Raw genomic sequence first — 21,373 nt, forward strand, 5'->3', positions numbered from 1 at the left:
GTCCGTCTTTCAGGGGCCACGTGTCTCTCCAAGGTGTTTCTGTTGCCCCATTCTCTGGTCTGGCTTCCTTACCTGGCAGGCACTTCCGCCTCATTCCACCTTAACAACCAACACACTCATTGGGCGTGTTAGTTCCATTAGCAGGGGCTGCAGTGGGTTGGCAGGAAGAATATCTGAATGTCTGAGTTCATCTATTTGAGTCAAAATCACAGATATAGCAAAATCTGGTCAGATATTGCTCAGGGCTGGGTCCCAGAGTATCCAGGATGCTCCTTCCAAGGACCAGGACCCTGCAGGTAGCAGAGCATGTCTCCCACAAAGCGTAGAGGGGGTGGGGGGTTTACAACAGGGCGGTGACATGAACAGCGAGCCTGGCACGAATGCAAAGTATTCACCTCTGCTTCCCTTCACCAGGCCTTTGCCCGCATCATCGACATTTTTGACGTGGAACCCAACAAGATGTGTGTTGGCAGCCGCTCACATGCCTTTGCCACAGTGTCCTTCACACCGCAGACCATGCAGACCTACCAGTGTATCTTTGAGGCCACCTTGGATGGCCTGCCCAGGTACCTGCCCCCGGCCCCCCAGCCCTGCAGGAGGGCTACAGGCCACCCCCCTGGTGGAATGTCATGCCCACAGTGGCTGCTGACCGGCCTCCATCTTCCTATTCCCTATAGCAACCTGGCCAAAAGCAGAGGTCTCGTGTTTGATATCACCGGTGAGGGGAACCTCCCCCGGGTGACCATTGTGCGGCCGGTTCTCCATAACCTGCGTGGAAACCCCCTGCTTCTCTTTAAGAGGCTTCTGCTTGGTCTGTCCGAGAAACTGCCCCTCATTCTCAAGAACAACGGCACCATTCCTGCCCAGGTACTACGTGAGGACAAAGCATAGGGTGGAAAGGGAGAAGAACCATTCGGACCTGACACCGGGGTCTCTGGCATCCCTAATGGGGACTTCTTTGATGATCCTTGTACATTAACCTGTGTGTAAGGAACATGCAAACAGGAATCTGGGGTCTCTGTTCTCAGGAATGTAGACTCCAGATTATACAATACATGGACACTTCTAACCGCTGTGCAAGGCAATGTACAATGAGTGGTTAGGATTATGGATATTCTTAGTATCTTCTTTATTTTTTAATTTTTTTCTATAGTAAACACTGTGTTTGTTTTTAATTTAATTTTTATTTGTCAAAATTTATAGGTTAGGACAGGCATGGTGGCTCACACCTGTAATCCTAGCACTCTGGGAGGTAGAGGCAGGTGGATTGCTTGAGCTCAGGAGTTCAAGGCCAGCCTGAGCAAAGTGAGATCCCATCTCTACTAAAAAAATAGAAAAATCACTAGGGCATTTTAGTGGGTGCCTGTAGTCCCATCTACTCAGGCTGACACAGGAAGATCTCCTGAACCCAGGAATTTGAGGATGCTGTGAGCTAGGCTGAGGCCATAGTACTCTAGCTTGGGCAACAGAGTGAGACTCGTCTCAAAACAAAATTATAGGGTACATGAGAAATGTTGTTATAAGTGCATAGTAATTAAGTCAGAATATTAAGGATGTCCATCTCCCAAGTAAAATACATTTTTGTTTAACTATAGTCACCCTAATCTGCTATCAAATATTGAATTTATTCCTCTAATTGTATGTTTTTACTCTTTAACTACTCCTGTCATCCTCCCCCCCATCCCCATGCACCCTTCCCAATGTGACTACTGAGGATTTAATTTATCCTTCTTAGAATTCACCAGCTTCTTGATTCTATGGATTGATGTCAAATCAGTTTTGGAAAATTCCTAGCCATGTCTTCAAACATTGCATCGATTCCATTCTCTTTCATCTCTCCTTTGGGTTGCCAATTAAATGTACAGCAGACCTCCTCACTACACCTTCTGTGTCTCTCAGCATCACTGTATTTTCTACTTATTTTTCTCTGGGCATCATCCTGCATAATTTCTTCTGCTTGTCTTCAGTTTACTAACTCTACTGTTAGCCAGATCAAATCTCCTGTTAGACCTTTCCATTAAGTCCTTCGATTGTTATTTTTTCAGTTCTAAAATTTCTATTAGGTTGTTTTTTAGATCTAAATAATTTGTTTTTATGGTTTCTAACTTCATGCTGGAATTACTAGACGTGGCTTTTATTTCTTGAACACAGTAACCATAACCGTTTTGTAGTCTATACTTGATAATTCCAAAACGCAAAGTCCTTGAGGATGTGTTTCTGATATCTGCTGTTTCTTCTCATTCTTGCCTAAATTGCCCTATCTCCTCATGCGCGCGGTTATCTTTTGATCATGTTTCAGGTATTATATTTGAAAAGTTAATTAGAAATTATTTTTTCTTCAGAGATAGTTTTCATTTGCTTCTGCCCAACATTTGGGGAAATTAAAAATTCAGGATGACCTTTCATCACATTTAGGGTTTGATATTTTCTGGATTACTCAGGTGACTCTGAGCAGAATGCTATCGTTGGGAAAGTTGGTTTATATCCAGTTTACCTTTCATCTTATGGTACACACCTTTGGAGTCCCAGCCCAGAGCAAAGAAAGCACCCTTCCCTTCATATGCCTTGGACCTTTGCTCTCTTTGCACTAAGAGATCATCAAAAGCTCAGGAAAGCCTCCCATCTTCCCCTTACGGATTGGAAAAGCTCCAGTACAAAAACAGCCTAAAATCCTTTCTGGATTTCTGCCTTTCACAGATTTTAGCCTAGTTACTCTTAATAATCTCAGCCCTGTGATGCTTTTAAATTTTTTTGTATATTTAATCTAGCATTTTTTGTTGTCTTGAGTTCAGTTTACCTAGTCTACCCCTACCTTAAATCATTTCCACTATTGAGGTTTTATAAAATGTTTTAGCATCTAGTTCAGTGAATTCCTCTTCACCCACTCCCTGTTTTTGTCATTTTTCTGAACAAGTTTGCCTCTTAATCTCTCAGATGAACTTTAGAATGTCTTATAATGTTCCTCCAAAAAAAAAAAAAAAAAAATCCCAGCTCAGCTCCCGTAGCACAGTGGTTATGCCACCAGCCACATATACCAAGGCTGCAGGTTTGAATCCAGCCCAGGCCTACTAAACAACAATGACAACTGCAACAACAATAAAAAAAAATAGCCCAGCATTGTGGTGGGTACCTGTTATCCCAGCTACTTGGGAGGCTGAGGCAAGAGAATCACTTAAGCCCAAGAGTTGGAGAATCACTTAAGCCCAACTGTCACAGGTGACAGTTGTGAGCTGTGATGCCATAGCACTCTACCAAGGGTGACATAGTGAGACTCTATCTCAAAAAAAAAAAAAAAAAAAAGTCCCATTGTAAAGCCTCTGAATTATTTGGGGAAATTTTCTTTTTATTAGAGAATTCAGACTCTCTACCAAGAACAACAATTAGGATTTCCCCTATATTTAGATCTTCTTTTATGCCAATATTTCTTACATATAATCCCTCTGTATAGTTTCTTATTAAAGATGTTTCTAAATACATACTTTTTTTGCTTCCGATGTGATGTAACTATTTCTTCCTTCTTCATGCCTCATTCTTTGTATTATTTGACCTTGTTCATAGTGGCTCTAGAATTCCTGTCTTCTAACAATGTCTGCTGATTTTTCAGACCTAATGAAGATGTATAGCTTTACTCTTATTTTCCAATGGGCTGAAAACCACCCCTTTTCTCCATGTAGGTCAAATCGTCTCTTGATTTTTCTCTTCCCTCAGTAGATTCTCAACATGACACTCCAAGCAACTAATGCAGAGTCCCTAAGAGACACTGGCTTGTTAGGAATTCACATTCACAGAAGCCCTCATAGAATTATGAGTATTCATTTCCATTTAATTAGTCCAGCATATTCTTACAACTGTGTCTGTTAATAAAAGAGGCACTGCAGCCCCATGTTGAGACTAGCAGCGTGATCAGGAAAATCACCTACGTAGCTCCTTGACCCTCTCGTTCCTCACTTAAATGACAAGGGCTGATTTGACTGAATTTTCTTCTGTCCTCTTCAGCCTGATATTTATTATTTCTGTACCTTAATAAGAAACTCAGGCTGGGCACGGTGACTCATGCCTGTAATCCTAGCACTCTGGGAGCTCAGGTGGATTGCCTGAGCTCAGGAGTTTGAGACCAGCCTGAGCAAGAGCAAGACCCTGTCTCTAAAACTAGCCAGGTGTTGTGGTAGACACCTATAGTGGGAGGCTGAGGCAGAGGGATCACTTGAGCCCAAGAGTTTGAGGTTTCTGTGAGCTATGATACCATTGCATTCTACCAAGGGCAACAAAGTGAGATTCTGTCTCAAAGACAGAGAGAGAGAGAAAGGGAGAAAAGAGAGAGAGAGAGAAGGGAAAGGAAGGGAGGGAGGGAGGGAGGGAGGAAAGGAGGAAGGAAGGAAGGAAACTCAAAGTGAATACCAGGCATAGTAACTTTAGGGGGTCCTGCCCCAAAGCAGCACAGTGTGTCACCCCAGTCTTAAAGCCCACAGCGGCCTGCGAGGCTGGCACTCAGCCCTGCTTTCCTTCTGCCAGGTACATGTTGACCTGCGGGAGCAACTAGGAGCCTTCTCCCTGAAGGGGAGGCCCACTACCTCCTACATCTATATCACAGAGGGCAACAAACCAAATGAGAAGGGTAAGTGGGGGGCATTAGTTGGGGGCAGTTGCTTCCAGAGGGTGCGGATCTCAGTGGCTGATTTGTTAGGAGGCCCCTCAGAGCCCTGCCAGAGGGGAAGGCCCAGTTTCGCCACCACTGGCTTCTAACTGTGGCTAGTTGTCACGATGGCGCTGCTTTCCCTTCTGCCAAGGCCCTTCTGGGTACATATCTCTTTAAACTGTTTCTAAATCATACCTTCTCTTTTCTCTTTGCAGCAAAGAAAGCTCACACAGCCTCCCTGGTTGTTTCTCCTGGAAATACAGCTGAATTTGATGTCTTTTTCCACTCCAAGAAGGTTGGGAAGATGAAAGGCACCATCCATTTGTCAGTGGTCAACAACCAGTACGAGGAGACCTTCATCCACCTGGTGGGAGAGGGCTACGAGGATGACATCACCCTGGACAACATCCATGGGATGGTGACTCCCATCAGCCAGACAGACTCAAATATCTCTGAGCTCGCAGAGATGGAGGACAGCAGCACAATGGAGGACTTGATAGGAGGTGAGAGAGGCAGCAGTAAGCTGTTGACAAGTGCTGGCTCTCTGGGCATTTTAAGTGAGGGGGACATTTAGAAAACAGGCTGGCTAGCATCCTGAGTACTTCTGAGTGAACCTCCTCTTCATTCCTGTGTGCTCTGTCATGCCTGCCTCAGTCACTGCTTCCAACCTTCCATTAATTCATGTGTTCACTCGACGAATTGTACTGAGTACCCACGTGCATGAGTCAGGCACCGCGCTGAGCCCTGGAGTTGCAAAGGTTGATAAGCAAGTCTCTGCTCTTAGGGGGCTTAGGGTTTGATATTCAAATCCCAGGTAGCTGATAAGCTGATAAGGTTTCAGTTTGCCCTGTGTGTACCCTTTAGCTGGCTTGGGTTGTCATTCCCTGTCTTGTTCAATTAGGGTTTGGGTTTGGGCCACCTTCGTTCCACGGCATTACTACTCTGGGCAATCTGAACACCGTTAGAGCACCAGCATCACCTGGAAGCCTGTTAGAAACAGGAACTTACTAAATCAGAATCCACATTTTAACAGGATCTCCAAGTGATTTGTAGTGTGTTAAAGTTGGAAGTGCTGCTGGACAATTGACCAGGCACTAAAGTTTCATTGAGTTGACCATGTTCTTTAGAGTAGTGGTAGGAAAAATATACTCCACTGTTATCGAAAGGCAGTTTTTAAGCACCCTAATTACATGGCAGATTGCCACAAAGGGAGTCATAACACAGCCCCATAGTTTTTCTAAGAGCTCAGTTGCAGTGTTGGGATAAGCAGTGGGTGGTCTATACAATGTGGGTTCAATCAACAGTCCTCATGTAGCTGATGTTTCACCCCCATTTGAGGCTGTGGGGTGACCTCTCTCCTGCCAGAACCCAAGCAGGAGCCAGCAATGAACCTAAGCTCAGAAAGCAGATTCCATACCTACAATGGGGTTGGCAGAATTAGCAAATCGGAACACAAGAGTCCCCGGTAAATTTGAACTTCAGATAAACTATGAATAAGGATGAAGCACTGAGTCTAGCAGGTACTACCTCCTTGGGGGAGCAGACCCTGTAGCCAAGTGGGGGAGGACTCACCAGCCTTCTGCTTGTAACCCCTAGCTGCCCTGGTGGACCACATCCAATTTGGGGACTGCCACATTGGAAACAACTACAACATGAGCTTCACAATCACTAATCACAGCCACGTGAACGTGATACGGTTTGAATGGCCCCTTTTAGCTACAGTTACTTTCTCCCCACAGGTAAGTGAAACCCATTCACAGTGTCTGGACTTGCTTAGGCCTGAGCCAACCCCATTGGTTACCAACCCTTTCCCATGGGTGCAGGGGTGGAATGGGGTGCGCCTCAAGCTGGAAGGCAACCAGGAACCAGCCCTCACTCACACCTGCTACTGTGGGGACACTGTTCTCATCCCCCTTAGTTAAGAGGAGAAAACAGGAATGAAATCTGCAGAGACTGTTGCTAGGGATCAGCAGAGGACATCTGTGGAGGGCTGTGCACATGGATACAGGCCCCAGCCTTCCCGTCCCAGAGAGTAGACCTTTATCCTCAAAGTGTGTGTGTTTTTAAGCATTCACAAGTGCCTCATCAAGAGCAAAAATGGGGATGGTATGTTCTGTGGACAACCGAGGTTCAGAAAATGTCACAAGTTACATGTTTCTCATAAAGATTCCCAGTGTCTTTCAGCAGATTAAAATCTGGTTAACTTCGTTCAATGTGGAATTTTCTCACCTCTTCTTTTAGCATCTCACAGCGCACATTTTAGGAATTGCTGATAAAAGCTTGCCATTGACCAAGGCCTAGGATAGCCCTGCAGCACGATCATTGACTCTGCCCGGCAGCTGCCTTTGGTTGCATCTGAGTTCCTGAGACTCTGGGCCACCCAGGTGTCTTCTCTGCCTCCTACTGTGTGCTGCCCAAGCTCAATACCCTAGGGCAGTGATTTTCAACGAGCACGCTGGTGTGCCTCAAAAATTTTAAAGATCATTAATTAAATTATTTTCAAAATAAGTTCAAAGCACAAGTTTTTTTGTTTACTCTTTTTTTGTTGTTATTGTTGTTGTTGTTGAGACAGAACCTCAAGCTGTCACCCTGGTGGGTAGAGTGCTGTAGCATCACAGCTCACAGCAACCTTCAACTCCTGGGCTTAAGCGATTCTCTTGCCTCAGCCTCCCAAGTAGCTGGGACTACAGGCGCCCGCCACAACGCCTGGCTATTTTTTGGTTGTAGTCGTCATTGTTGTTTGGCGGGCCCAGGCTGAATTCAAACTCGCCAGCTCAGGTATATGTGGCTGGCGCCTTAGCTGCTTGAGCTACAGGCTCAGCTGAGCCTGTTTACTCTTATTTTTTGATCAACATAATTTAAGTATGCCGCAGAAGTTTATAGGTTCAAGTACGCCTTGAGATTTAAAAAAGGTTGAAAAACACTGCTCTAGGGGGATGGAGCAAGGAGATTGGGACTCTGCTTTGTCACCTTGAAATCTTTGACTGCGATTAGGAGTAAAGTTTTGCTTCCTAGAGGTATGTAAAGTCTTTTGAATCCTCCTGACAGATTCCACCCCCAGCATGGCCCAAATCCTCCCCTGAATGGTAGATAGCTGGTGTAACCGAGTGCTCACTGTTGCCACAGTTCTAAGACTTGGTCAATTCATTCAATCCTCACAGGAACCCTGCGAGGTAAACACTACTATCGTCTTCATTTTACCTGCAGGGAAACAAACATAGTATAACCTAATAGAGCAATCTAATTTTGAGCATCATCTTTGAAGGCAGAGATAAGCTTCTATTTACATACACAAACACATCCATGCACACACACATATGTGTCTTGGAAGTACTAAGCTTTCTTCTCCTGTCAGAAGAGAAGAAACTGTCAGAAACATGATAGAACTGTCATATATATGATATGTAGATATGTGTACGTGTGTGTGTTTACCAAATCATAAGGGATTTTATTCTACAGATCAAACCGAATGTCCCATATATCTGATATAGTTCAGCAATTCTCAAGCTCTTTGGTCTCAGGCTTCCTTTATACTCTTAAACATTTGAAAAATCCTCAAAGAGCTTTTGTTTGTGCACATAACATCTATCAATATTTACTGTATTAGCTGGGCGTGGCAGCTCATGCCTGTAATCCTAACACTCTGGGAGGCCAAGGCAGACGGATTGCTTGAGCTCAGGAGTTCAAGACCAGGTGAGCAAGAGTGAGACCACATCTCTACTAAAAATAGAAAAACGAGCTGGGCGTTGTAGTGGGCACCTGTAGTCCCAGCTATTCAGGAGACTGAGGTAGGAGGATCGCCTGAGCAGAGAGGTTGCTGTGAGCTATGGCACCACTGTACTCTACCCAGGATGACAGAGTGAGACGCTATTTCAGAAAAATGTATTTATTGGCTCAGCGCCCGTAGCACCGTGGTTATAGTGCCAGCCACATGCACCAAGGCTGGCGGGTTCAAGCCCAGCCCAGGCCAGCTAAACAATGACAACTGCAAGAAGAAAAATAGCTGGGCATTGTGGCAGGCACCTGTAGTCCCAGCTACTTGGGACTGAGGCCGAGGCAAGAGAATCGCGTAAGCACAAGAGTTTGAGGTTACTGTGAGCTGCGACATGGCACTCTACCAAGGGCAACATAGTGAGACTCTGTCTCAAAAAAAAAAAAAAAGTACTTATTTACCATATCAGAAATTAAAACTGAGAAGATTTAAAAACATGTATGACTCATTTTAAAATAGAAAAGAAAAACCTATTACATGTTAATAGAAATACCGTACTTTTACGAAAGTGGCTATATTTTTTAAAAATTGAGTGAGAAGAGTTATATTATTTTACATTGTTATAAATTTTGTTGATATCTGACCTAATAGAAGGTAGCTGGATTCTCATATCTTCTTTGTATTCAGTATGTTGCAGAATCACATGCATGTGGCCACTAGAGAGTTCCACTGTCCATTCATGAGAAAATGAGAGTGAAAAAGTCAAATAACATCTTGGTATTATGATGAAAATAAGGTCATGGACCCCCTGAACAGGTCTCAGGGATCCCAAGGGTCACCAGAACACCCTCTGAGACCTACACCGTATTCATCTGTCCATGATCCATGTAGATGGTACTGATTAGGAAGCGTAAGGTGATTGTGGCATTTGGCCAAACTGCCTGGGTCTGAATCCAGCTCTTCTAATGTTAATGGACTCAAGCAAGTTATAAGTTTCATGTCTATAAAATGGGAGGAATAGCTACACCTCTTCCAGGGTTGTTGTGGCGATTAGTAAGAGTTGTATATGATTTCGGGTAGTGCCTGAAGCAAGTAACAAGTTGGCAAATATTAGTTGCTCCTATTATTATGCTTACATGTCTCATTTTTAAGAAAAGGAATAAGCCTTGTTGTTTGGGCATACAAGTCAAATGGACCATATACCACACATGTACACAATAGATGTCCGTACTGCTACCACTATTATCTCAGTGAAAAATAAAGGCTAGAATTTGATGGTCAAGGCTGTGAACACTGGAGTCTAACTCAACTTAAAATCCAAACTCTCTTCTCACCAGTAGCTTATTCTTGGGCAGATATGCTTACATTTCTATCTAAGAACCTCTTATACATATTTAAGTCAATGTACATATGCAGGCTTGACTGATGCACTTTTTTGCCAAGACTTTTGGCTCTGCCCTTTCTCTAGAATATCACCAGCAGGTATCAAGAGTTCTCAAAAGTACTAATAGCAGGCTCTTCCCCAGATGGGCCACCTCCACCCTGGGTGTTCCAAGGATATAGTGGTGACCGTGAAGTCAGAAGTGCCCATCAACCTGAAGAAGATGCGGGTCAAATGCAAGCTCTCCAAGATCACATTTCAGCTCCCTGCAGACCAGGTCCCCGACTGGGATGACTGCATGCGCACAGTCAAGTGGGTGGACGTGCCCAGGAGCACTGCTGGGACATTCACTGCAAAACGAAAAGTAAGTGGGGACACAGAGCACAAACAGGCCCAGGGTTGGCTGCCTCCTGCTCTCGAGTTCAGCGTTCCATCATTTTCATCTTTCATGGAAAAGAGAAAAGGTTCCCAATCTACTTGATCTTGATTTCAAAAGCAACAAATCAAAATTCCACACATGCCATCCACACGATGCACACCACTCATCTTCACTGATCAACTTTCAGTTTAAATTTTGATACCAGTTGAGCGAATCCTCTCCCCTTTTTCTTCTTCAAAAGCTGTCACGGTGAGTCTATGTTTCCTTTTTCCCTCTGGTGTCCAGGATTAGATTAGCTATCGTCTTTGGTTGATGACAGGCTCTCATCCTTGGCCTATGCATGCTCCTCTTTTATTCATTCCTTAATTTCTGTTTAATACACAATAAACAGAGATGAACCCACACCCAATGTGGAACATAGAACACTGACTACCTGTGTAGTTCTCAGCCACTCCATCCGCTGCCTCCCTCCTAGAAGATAATCACTGTCTTGACTCTTGCCTCGTTTATTCCCTTGATTTTTGTTTCTTTTTTTTAACCTATGCATCCTAAAAGATATATAGTTTGGTTGTACTTTTTACCTTTATCTTTTAAAAAGATTTTTGCATGTTGATTGTCAGCATTGTTCCATGTGGCTTAAGTATGTCTATTTCATTGCTATATGAAATTCCATTTTTTATTTATTCCTCTTTCTTCTTCTGAAAATTATTTGGAGTTTTGCTATTATGGACAGTATTTCTATGAGTATTATTGTTCACATGGTGTTCATATGGAAGAGTTTATATTCCTAGAGGTGGAATTGCTGAGTCATTGAATATGCCAAAGTTCAACTTTCCAAGATAATGCCCAAGGTTTTTCAGAGTGGCTGTAGCAATTTATACACTCGCAGCAAAGAGATCTTATTAACTCACATCCTCATGTGGCAATGCTAGACTTCTTGATTCAGTTAAACAAATAGGAAATGGTCTCATAATGGCCTTAATTTGCTTGTCCCTGATCACTAATAAGGTTGAGTATTTCTTCATATGATTATTGGCCATGCAAGTTATGCCTTACATAAATGCCTTTGCATGCCTTTGACCCATCTTTCAGGTTATGAGAATTGTCCTTTGTTAGTTATTTTATTTTTTATAAACTCCTCTGTTCATATTATTTGTCTGCAGTTATCCTTACCAAATGCATAGCTTATCTTTGCACTTTCATTAATCATTTTGTTAAATAAAAATGTTCATAATTTTAATATATTTGTATTTATTAACCTCTTATTTTATACTTATTACTTTTTTTTTGTTTTATTTTTAAAACACTTCCCTCCCAGAAAGATACTTACCTCCTCCATTTTTTTTTTAACTTTAAGAGCTTTGCTTTTGACAGTTAAGCCCTTGGCCCACCTGGACTTTATGTATTATGCAAGGCAAGGACCCAATTTTGTATTTTTCTTCCAGATGTCTAATCTTTCTAAATCTTTTTGTTTGTTTGTTTGTTTTTGTAGAGACAGAGTCTCGCTTTATCGCCCTCGGTAGAGTACCGTGGCATCACAGCTCACAGCAACCTCCAACTCCTGGGCTTAAGCGATTCTCTTGCCTCAGCCTCCCGAGTAGCTGGGACTACAGGCGCCCGCCACAACGCCCGGCTGTTTTTTTGTTGCAGTTCGGCCGGGGCCAGGTTTGAACCCGCCACCCTCAGTATATGGGGCCGGCGCCCTACCCACTGAGCCACAGGCACCACCCTGTTTATTTATTTGTTTATCCCTCTGTTCCCAGTGACCTGCCAGGACTCTGTTGTCATGAGCTGTATCTGAATATTATGACATGCCTAAGATGTCTTTGGTCTCTCGATTCCATTCCATTGTCAGTTTCTCTATCCCTGTGCTCTGCATGGCTGAGGACATAGCTGCCTTTGTTCCAGGTGACAGAGACGGATCCTGAGCCTGCCCACTCAATGCTAGAAGAAAACTACCGAGAACTGCAGCTTCAGATCAGTGCCAATGTGGATTTCGCTTCATACCAGTGCTACTCAGGCGACGTGCACTTCAAGGAAACCCTGGTTTACCAGACCCGAGTGTTTGAGTGAGTCATCAACAGCCTCATTTCACTAGCCAGAGAAGCTCTTTCTTTTTTTTTTTTTTTTTTTTTTGCAGTTTTTGGCCAGGGCTAGGTTTGAACCCACCACCTCCGGCATATGGGGCCAGTGCCCTACTCCCTTGAGCCAGAGGCGCTGCCCCACCAGAAAAGCTCTTTCATTCCATCTTTCACTTACTAATCCATCAGACATTCATTTAGTGTCTACGACGGCAGGCCAGGTAGCATAATCTGTGTAGCATACACCAGAGTGTTGTCTTAGCTCCAGTGAAACTTTCAGATCTGCCAAGCCATTGAAATTCATGCTCAGAATCAAGATATATATTGGCCAGGAAACATAGTCTACCCAGACAGTGGCATCAGGCAATCCACTTTAAGAGGGAATAGTCCTTGAAGCAGCCTACACAGCCACATAGAAAGTGTTTCTTTTTTTGTTTGTTTGTTTTGTTTTGTTTTATAGGCATGGGAAAACTTTATTATGAAGAAATTGTTCTTATTGCCGCCGCCCAGGTGACAGCCCAGACAATATCCACACTAATGGGTATGGGGTCCATGGCTTAGAAGCCCACACCCAGCAGAAGCCAACATTTCTTATAACCACTCTGTAGATACAGCATCAGGGTCCTTGAAGAAAATGTGCCCACTTATAAAAGTCACTGTGCTCAGAGAATCCCAAAGCTATGGCTCCCCTCCAAGCAATCCTTGTTCCATTCAGTTCACATATAACCAAGGATGATTTTTACTATAAACAATGTCACTTAATCATACAGCTGACTTTTACTCTTTATCAGGTGTCCAGGGGAACAGAGCTAAAAAGTTAATTCAGAGTCAAATTTGTCTTTGAAAGGAGGAAAAAGTTTGTTAACCCTTTTCCCACAGTCAGACACAAGGATTCAACTATGCCATGGGCCCTGCTCTAGAAGAGCTCATAGGACGGGGTTGACCATGAAGGGATGGGTAAAAATAGGAGAATTGTCACTTACAGGATGGTGTCATGTGCATGCAGCCAAAGAGCAGCTAAAGCAGGTCAAAATATGGGGACAGACGGAGTGTGAAGGAAGGCTTCCCAGGCAAGGGGGTGGATTTCAGAGGACAAACAGGAGGTAGCCAGGTAAAAAAGTGAGAAGGAAGGGCCTTCTAGGCAGAGAGCAACATACACAGGCGAAAATGTAAAACACTGATATTTTGTTGCTTCTTGGCCTTTTGGCTAAGATCAAGTGTAAAACACTAATATTCCTACTTTATAAAAATTGGTAATTAAATCATTCAACTTATTTTGCATTTTTTAAACTTTAAATGTCCTCTCAAATTACTATATACCCAAGATTTGTCAGGAAGTGGTGATTTCTGCTGACACCGTTTTCACTTAAATCAAGGAGTAGCAAACTATGGCCCACAGCCTGTTTTTATGAATAACGTTTTGTTGGCCCATAACCATACTCCTTCATTTATGTGTTGCCATGTATGTAGTTAATGTGTTTTAGGAGGAAATATAACTAGTGCATCAAATGCATTATTTCAGATAAAATTGCTCAATACTTACCTCTTTAAAAATACTTAAGAAACAATATGACTTGACAAAGAAAAAAATTCCTGAGTGTGATGACTCACACTTGTAATCCCAGGTACTTGGGAGGCTGAGGTAGGAGGATCACTTGAGGCCAGGAGTTCAAGATCAGCCTGGATGACATAGCAAGACCCTTGTCTCTAAAATATAAATAAAAATAAAATAAGAGGCTCGGTGCCCATAGCTCAGTGGGTAGGGTGCCAGCCACATACACCAGGGCTGGCGGGTTCAACCCCAGCCCAGGCCTGCTAAACAGCAATGACAATTATAACCAAAAAAAAAAGCGGAATATTGCAGCAGGTGCCTGTAGTGGCAGCTATTTGGAAGGCTGAGGCAAGAGAATTGCTTAAGCCCAAGAGTTAGAAGTTGCTGTGACCTGTGACGCCACAGCACTCTACCAAGGGCGACATAGTAAGACCCTGTCTCAAAAAAATAAAATAAGAAATAATTTTAAAAGAAAGAAAAAAATTGACAGTATAGATGACATGCAGGCAGGACAAAAATCACCTGTGCACATTTCTCAAATCTATTCCCTGATTGATTTACAGGCTTGACCTGGTTAATTTAGGACTTGTACAGCTGGAATTCAGCTGGATGTCAGAAGATCTCTCAAAGGCAGTCAGCTTCGCAATGCCAGAAAAGCAAGGTAAATGTAATGACAGGCCTGGCCTGAGTCACCACTTAAAGAATAACCTTGTTTCTGGAGAAGCCATCACCACTTAGATGGCCTAAGTAGCTAAAGAAAAGCAGAGCAGAGGCCTATGGAGTCTGAAAGAGCTCATGGACCTGAGAGGCTCCACAGCTGCCCTCTGCCCTCTAGGAGCCCAGACCTTGCCCCCCACCCCCCTTGGCCAATGTCCCATTTCACAGATCACTAGGAATCTGCCCTATTAGGTTTTAACCTTCTGGAAGATTACAGACCCCTTGGAGAAACTGATGAAAGCTATGAACCACTTTCCCCAGAAAATATGCACCCATGCCCATTTGCAGTTCATACATGTGAAGCACTAGAAAAAGCCCAGCACTTGGTGGGCAAACAATCATTATTATTATTTCAGTTTTGGAGATTCACAGACCTTTCAAATGGGCCCCTGTCCATGGGCTCCCAGATTGTAAACCCCTACTTCAGAACAATGATTCTCTAAAAATTACATTTGCAGCCCATTATTCTAGGGAAAAAGAGCCACATACACCTTCTTAACCTACTTCCTTGAGCCAAAAGGAAACAAATTTGAAAACTATGGGATTAACAGAAATGATTTTCATAAGCCTCTTATGGGATACTCATGAATTGTGAAACAATTCCTTGCCTCTAGGGTCCAAGATGAAGTAAACCCATGAGCCCACAGACCCCTGGAGAGTGCCTAATGCCCTGTGAGTTCGCTGCCTTCCACATGCCTCTCCCTGCAAATTCAGACTGTCACCCACTCTCTCTGCCCCCAGGTTCAGCTGTAAAAGATCAGTTTAGTCTGGGCACAGGGCATACAGGCAGCACCCTGGACAGCGCCATGGACCACTGGACAGAGGGCTCCTCACTGCCCTTCTCTGTGGAGCCCTCCTCAGGCATCGTGCCTGCTGGAAAGACGCAGAAGCTCAAAGTGAAATTCTCCCCATTGGACACTGGAGACTTTGAAACCAACCTTTTCTGCCAGTAAGGAAGTGTCTGTTCTGCAGAACTCCCATCTTTGCAGGCAGCACAAAGCTCTGCTGCTCTGATCTCCTCTCTGTCCAACCACTGCCACCATTCTTTCCCACCTAGACCCCTCTAGAACCCAGATTGTCACTCTTCCCTTTGGAAAGATGGAAAGTGGCCAGCCTTTGGAGAACAAGAATTTTCTTCTTGTCCTGTTCATCAACCCTTTCCTGATGCTTCCCCCTACCTAATGCCCCCTTAGCTGCTTGTAGGATGCCACTAGATGGTGACAGCAGATGGGTTCTAATCCTTGGGCAAGCATGAACTTGCACAAGCTTTTTTGTACCTTCTCTAAGACTCAGTTTCCTCAAATGTTAACTTCAAATAACCATACCTACCTTGCAGAATAGTTAAGATTAAATGAGTTAATTCACATAAAGAGTTCAGAACAATGCCTGGCACACAGTAAACATCAGGTCGTGGTAAAGCGGGTGGAATTGGTAGAGCCAGCACATAGCAGTGAGAGGAAAGCTAATCCAATGACATCTGACAATGAAAGTCCCTAATGTGCTACCTACTCCCAGAAAAGCTGGAAGGAGAATTCAGACATGCAGAGGAATCCTGTAAACTGTGGCCTAGGGTGGCAGAGACCCATGAGAGCTGTCGGAGCCTCTTTGAACCCCTGAAGTCACACCATGGAGACCCCTCCCACACCTAGGCCACCTCAGCGAGGACCTGGGGCTGAGAGTCTGCTCATACCTACTTCACCTTCTCCAAGGAGCTGCCTCAGGATACTTTTTAAAGGATTTCCAGGTCACTTTTCATATCCCACTAAATGCCTATGAGAGGTCTAGAGGATAAGACTGTACTTAGGTTACATCAGGGAGATTTTCTCACCACTGAAGGCAGAAGTACCTGTGACCATCCTTAGGTACACAGAAGGGGCTAAATTCAGGCTCCTCGTGCTCAGCTGATGCATACCTTTACAACACCAAGGTAATGAATGCTGTTGACCAAGACAGATCCAGCCTGTGCTCCCCTGGAGCTCACATCCTGGTAGATAGAATATTCATTTCCAACTATGAAAGAATAACAACTGATTACAAAATAAAATATAAATAAAAGTCACCTTATCCCTTCAGGATTCCAAACCTGCCACCTGGAAAACAAGGTCCGGTCCTAGTAGCAAAAGGGCGAAGCTCCTTGCCCATCTGCCATTTTGAACTGAAGGACTCAGACTACATCGTTGGTCAGCGGGGCAACCCAGAGCTCCCGAGAGGGTGTGGGAGTGGCATTCTGGATCCAAACACCCGGGTGATCGAGTTCATCACTGTGGGCGTAGGAGGCAAGAATCTCCGGTGAGCTCCTTAGGTTTGCATTGGTTCAAGTCATGTTACTAAATCCTTCCAAACAACTCAGAAGAATTCAGAGAAATGAGCTAAATTGACTCTTAGAAGCAGGCTTGTTATCCTGAGGTTAGACCTCAGTTTTAGAGATGTGACTTTAAAGAACTATTATATTAAGGAAGCTGCATTCTGTCTCCTTAGTTTGGACACTGGGGAAAATTTGGAAGACCTCCATCTTGACCATAGGGCATCATTAGGACAGATGTGGCCTTAGCCACATTGTTACTCCCAAGTCCAAACCCCTAGCCATGCTTTGGATCCCCAGATGAGATGGAGTTTTCATTTCTATAGTAACAAAGTCTTCAGAACAGTTCTGGTTCCAGGATGGGGGGCTACATTAGGGCCAGGTTCCAAGAAAGTTCTCTTAATCCTTAAACCCCCCCCCCTCACTCTCTGTTGTCAACTCTTTCCTCTTGGCCAGGACCTTTACAATCCTGAACCCGACCAATAGCACCTATTCTTTCTCCTGGATTTCTGAAGAAATTGACAGTCTCCAGAACCCTCCAGCTTTCACATGCCTTACGGAGAAAGGCTTCATCCACCCTGACAAGAAAGCTGAGGTGTGTACAAGTGGGGACTGTGCAACTCTCTTCTGCAGAGCAAGTGTGCTGTAGACAGTAGGTGGAATTGAGGAGAACTTCCTAAGGGTGTATCAATCAACAGATATTTATTGAGTAGCTACCATATGCATTGGACAATCCTGATGAACAAGACAGACCTGAATGCTCCTAGCTGCAGAAAGCTCTAGTAGTTACAGTTTTTAAAAATTGGGGTTATTCAATCAACAAAGGGTAACTGCACATCAATACTAGGTCTCCAGGACTTATCAGTAGCATGAAATAAAGGGTTATCTTTGTCCAAGGGGCTGACAATAGTGAAAGGTCAGGCCAAAGGGGAAAAGTCAGAGTGACGTCCCATGACTTAAATCCTAAATGTTTACACAGTGGACTAGGGCAGGGAGTCAGACTTAGAGAAATATGAACTTACTTGCCAAACAAATCTGTGGGCTCCATGTCCAATAAGTTCCACAGAGAATCTTGAAGTGGAAATAAATCCATAAAACAAAAATGACTTGAAATACCTTCAATAGGTCACACAAATGAACAAAGCAAGCCAAGGGAATAATGATGGGGAATGCAGGGCACTAGGGCCTGTTGGCCACAACTCTTCTCTGGCAAATGACCACCACTCAGACAAGGGGGTGGTGGCCAACTCTCCCAAACTTTTCAGGAAAAGCCAAAATTCCAAATTTCTTTGGGAATCAACCTATTTTACATATTGGTAGCTAGTTCATTTTTTTAAGTCTTCATTAAATCATAACTGTGTACATTAATGCATTTATGAGGTACAATATGCTGAGTTGATATACAGTATGGAATGCTTACATCTAACTGATTAACATAACCATCTCCTCGCTTACTTATTTGTTGTGGTAAGACATTTGTATTCCATTCTTAATAGTTTAGAAATGTATCATTGCATTATGCACAATAGGTTAGATCCCCCCAAATACCCTCCCTCCTCCCAACCTCCCCCTCCCCCCCTTTTCTCCTTCCTCTTCCCTCCTTCCTTCTGGACTATAGTTATGTTTTACCATTCCTATGAATGTGTAGGTGTTATATACTGATTTCATAGTAGTATTGAATATACTGGGTACTTTTTTTTTTCCATTCTTAAGATACTTTACTAAGAAGAACATGTTCCAGCTCCATCCAGGTAAACATAAAAGATGTGAAGTCTCCATCTTTTTTATAGCTGCATAGTATTCCATGGTGTACATATACCACAATTTGTTAATCCATTCATGGGTCAATGGGCACTTGAGCAGCTTCCATGACTTGGCAATTACTTTCCAAACTAAACTAAACATACTGTAGGCTATCCACCTGATTTGACCTCTATGTGTTATCAATGCCTAGCCATCTAGTTAAACACGGTAGGATCCAGGAGCTGGGTCCCCTGCAGACACTCTTGCTTAGATGTGGCCCCATTGCAGCCCAGGAATGTATCAAAGATGAGCCTGATTTCTGGAGAGGCGAGTTTCAGAATCCAGGGTCATGCTGGTCTTTGGGTGACAGTCACATCATTGAAGTGACATATGTCCATAAAACCTCCCTTGCACCATCCTGGCATTGGCATGGACCATACATGTTAACCCGTTAGTTCCCTTATGGCCAGATGCCAGTGTTCTTACATTCAATCCTGACTGATTAGTTGAAAAGACTCACTTAAGTTAGCTTAAAAAAAAGAAAGAGAGAGAGAGAAAGGAAAGAAGGAAGGAAGGATCTATGGCATCTTTTACAATTTCCCTTTCTTCCAGGATTCTGCTTGTTTCTACCCATTCTCTCTCCACTAGCCAGTTTCTCCCCATTTATTTATTTACTTTCCAGTTGCTTGTAGCTTCACTGAGCAAATGGACAATGGCACACCATGACCCTACCCACCCTCATGGCGTCTTTCACCATGGGACCCACTGCCAACTGGCCCAGCCTCTCGCTTTCTAATTCCAACTTGGGAAAGAGAAATCTGGTTGGCCCTGTTAATTTGATTGGGCTGTATGCCAGGATGTTGGCAAGCAAGTGGATTGTCTTTCTTTGGGACCAGTACCAACTCTCTGGTCCAGCCAGCTATGGTACAAGCACATTATCCTAAGACTGTACAAAATGCAGCAGCTTAGTCAGGAGAGACTGTGGGTAGAGCAGACAGACATTGATATTGCTGGTCCAGATGTACCTACATGCCCTTCCAAACTATAGAAAGGTAGCAATAACCTGGTAAGGTCAACGGGCATGAGCCTGATGCTGACAAGTCTCCAAGGGCACATGAAGTGAGCAAACACAAGCTCCTGTCACCACTCTGTTCCAAATTGTCTTCTCAGATTGTGTTCCAGTTCATACCTTCCCATGTGGACATCACAGAAGCATTGTGGACTTTCCTAATCCCTGAACACAACATCACAATCCCCTTCCTGCTGGTAGGAAAAACCACCGACCCACTCATCTCTCTGGACAAGTCACACCTCAACTTCAGTTCTCTGCTCATTGGTAAGGCTACCCAGCCAGTTTATATTTAAAGTTGGCAGGACCTGGGCCAGGTCATCAGAAGCTCCAGGAGCAGCCCCAGAGTGAGGAACTTCCCTGGTGCGTCCAGAAGCACGTCAGAGGGCCTCAATCACTTTTCAGAATACCACAAAATATTTATCTCTCAATCACATTTCCATCAAGGGGAATCTGTCTTTTGAACCTACACCCTAATGACTCAAGGAAACATGGGAGCCTTGTTAAAGATTCTACTGGGCAGATACCTTGAGTGCCCGAACTGATTTTCCACTTCTAGAACCTCAGGACTACCCCATCCTTCCTGCATGTGCCCCCTGGTTATGGGCTTTATTTGTTGGCTTCTCGGTCTATGTCACAGTGGCCAGATTTCTCTTATATCCTTTCATGCACTGATTTGCTTCAATGTAGGGGTGGGGAACCTGCTGCCTTGGGGCCACATGTGGCCTTCTGGTTACTTGAGTGAAACCTTTTGGCTAAATCTAAATTTTACAGAAAAAAATCCTTTTAATAAAGGGGTACTTTTAAAGTATACAGCACATCAGATGCTGATATGTCCTCGAGAGAAGAATGCAATCGGGTAGGGGACATAGGGAAATGCCAGCAGGCTGAGGGATAATGATTATATTTGGCCAGAGACCTAAGGAAACAAAGGAAGTAATTGTCACATGCTTTATAACCTTATGAATCTTACCCATGGTTGTGATATCTGTGTGTGGGTGTGTGTGTAAAATACAGCTAGAGCCAGATGCTTTTTTAATAATTCAGTATATTTTTTATTTATAAACTAATATTCTTCATACTAAGTCAATGTGGTATTGTGTGAGAAAATGTTTAATTTTTCTCCATCCATCCTAACTCATCCTTTCTTCTTCATCAAAGGAAACAATGTTAATAGTTGGGTGTTATTTTACTGATCGATATACAGCAAGTAGGTGGGAGGGGAAATTCTGGCATCGATAAAGGGTTTGAACAAATAAGTGAGCAATGTAGCATAAGAATAATCATAGCAAGAAAAATTTAATCCAATTTAATGCAAGGGTGGGGCATTTCAATATAATCACTGTATTAATAGATTAAGAAAAACCATGTAATCATATTACCATACACTGAAAAGGCATTGCTAAAACTTAGCAGGCATTTCCAATAAAAATGGAAGAACTTAAAGAAGATTAACCAAAATCAAAAGGCAGATATTATCCTGTGATAAACCACTAAAACTACTTCAATTAAAATGAGGAATGAGAGGAGGATGTTCATCATCACCATCATTACTTGCTGAGACACTTCAGCAAGTAGGCAGGAGGCCTCACTAAGGCTGCTGTTCCCTCCCCAGGCAGAGAAGCCAGGGAAACCGTACACATCATCAACAAGGAGGAGCAGGGCTTCAACTTTGCCTTCCAGGACAACTCCCGATTCTCTGAAGGTTTCAGCAACAGCCTGATTATATGTCCTATGGAAGGCTGGATCCCACCACTGTCCAGGTAAAGAGAAATGAAGGCCTCGGGGGGACCCTCCCAAT

General features: G+C 43.6%; 1 protein-coding gene across 4 annotated transcripts in view; it reads left to right on the plus strand.

The window, feature by feature from the left end:
* Positions 1–21,373, plus strand: part of HYDIN (HYDIN axonemal central pair apparatus protein) — a 362,157-nt gene that overhangs the window by 314,861 nt on the left and 25,923 nt on the right. For all 4 annotated transcript variants that reach the window (XM_053606972.1, XM_053606955.1, XM_053606945.1 and 1 more), the window contains 13 exons: positions 415–566; positions 678–867; positions 4,513–4,615; positions 4,852–5,139; positions 6,233–6,375; positions 9,875–10,093; positions 12,017–12,177; positions 14,305–14,402; positions 15,200–15,407; positions 16,532–16,747; positions 17,217–17,355; positions 19,674–19,839; positions 21,188–21,335. In XM_053606972.1, coding sequence (XP_053462947.1) covers positions 415–566; positions 678–867; positions 4,513–4,615; positions 4,852–5,139; positions 6,233–6,375; positions 9,875–10,093; positions 12,017–12,177; positions 14,305–14,402; positions 15,200–15,407; positions 16,532–16,747; positions 17,217–17,355; positions 19,674–19,839; positions 21,188–21,335 — 2,231 coding nt within the window. The remainder of the gene's footprint in view (positions 1–414; positions 567–677; positions 868–4,512; positions 4,616–4,851; positions 5,140–6,232; positions 6,376–9,874; positions 10,094–12,016; positions 12,178–14,304; positions 14,403–15,199; positions 15,408–16,531; positions 16,748–17,216; positions 17,356–19,673; positions 19,840–21,187; positions 21,336–21,373) is intronic.

Source organism: Nycticebus coucang, chromosome 2, assembly GCF_027406575.1.
Source record: "Nycticebus coucang isolate mNycCou1 chromosome 2, mNycCou1.pri, whole genome shotgun sequence".
Classification (NCBI taxonomy): domain Eukaryota; kingdom Metazoa; phylum Chordata; class Mammalia; order Primates; family Lorisidae; genus Nycticebus; species Nycticebus coucang.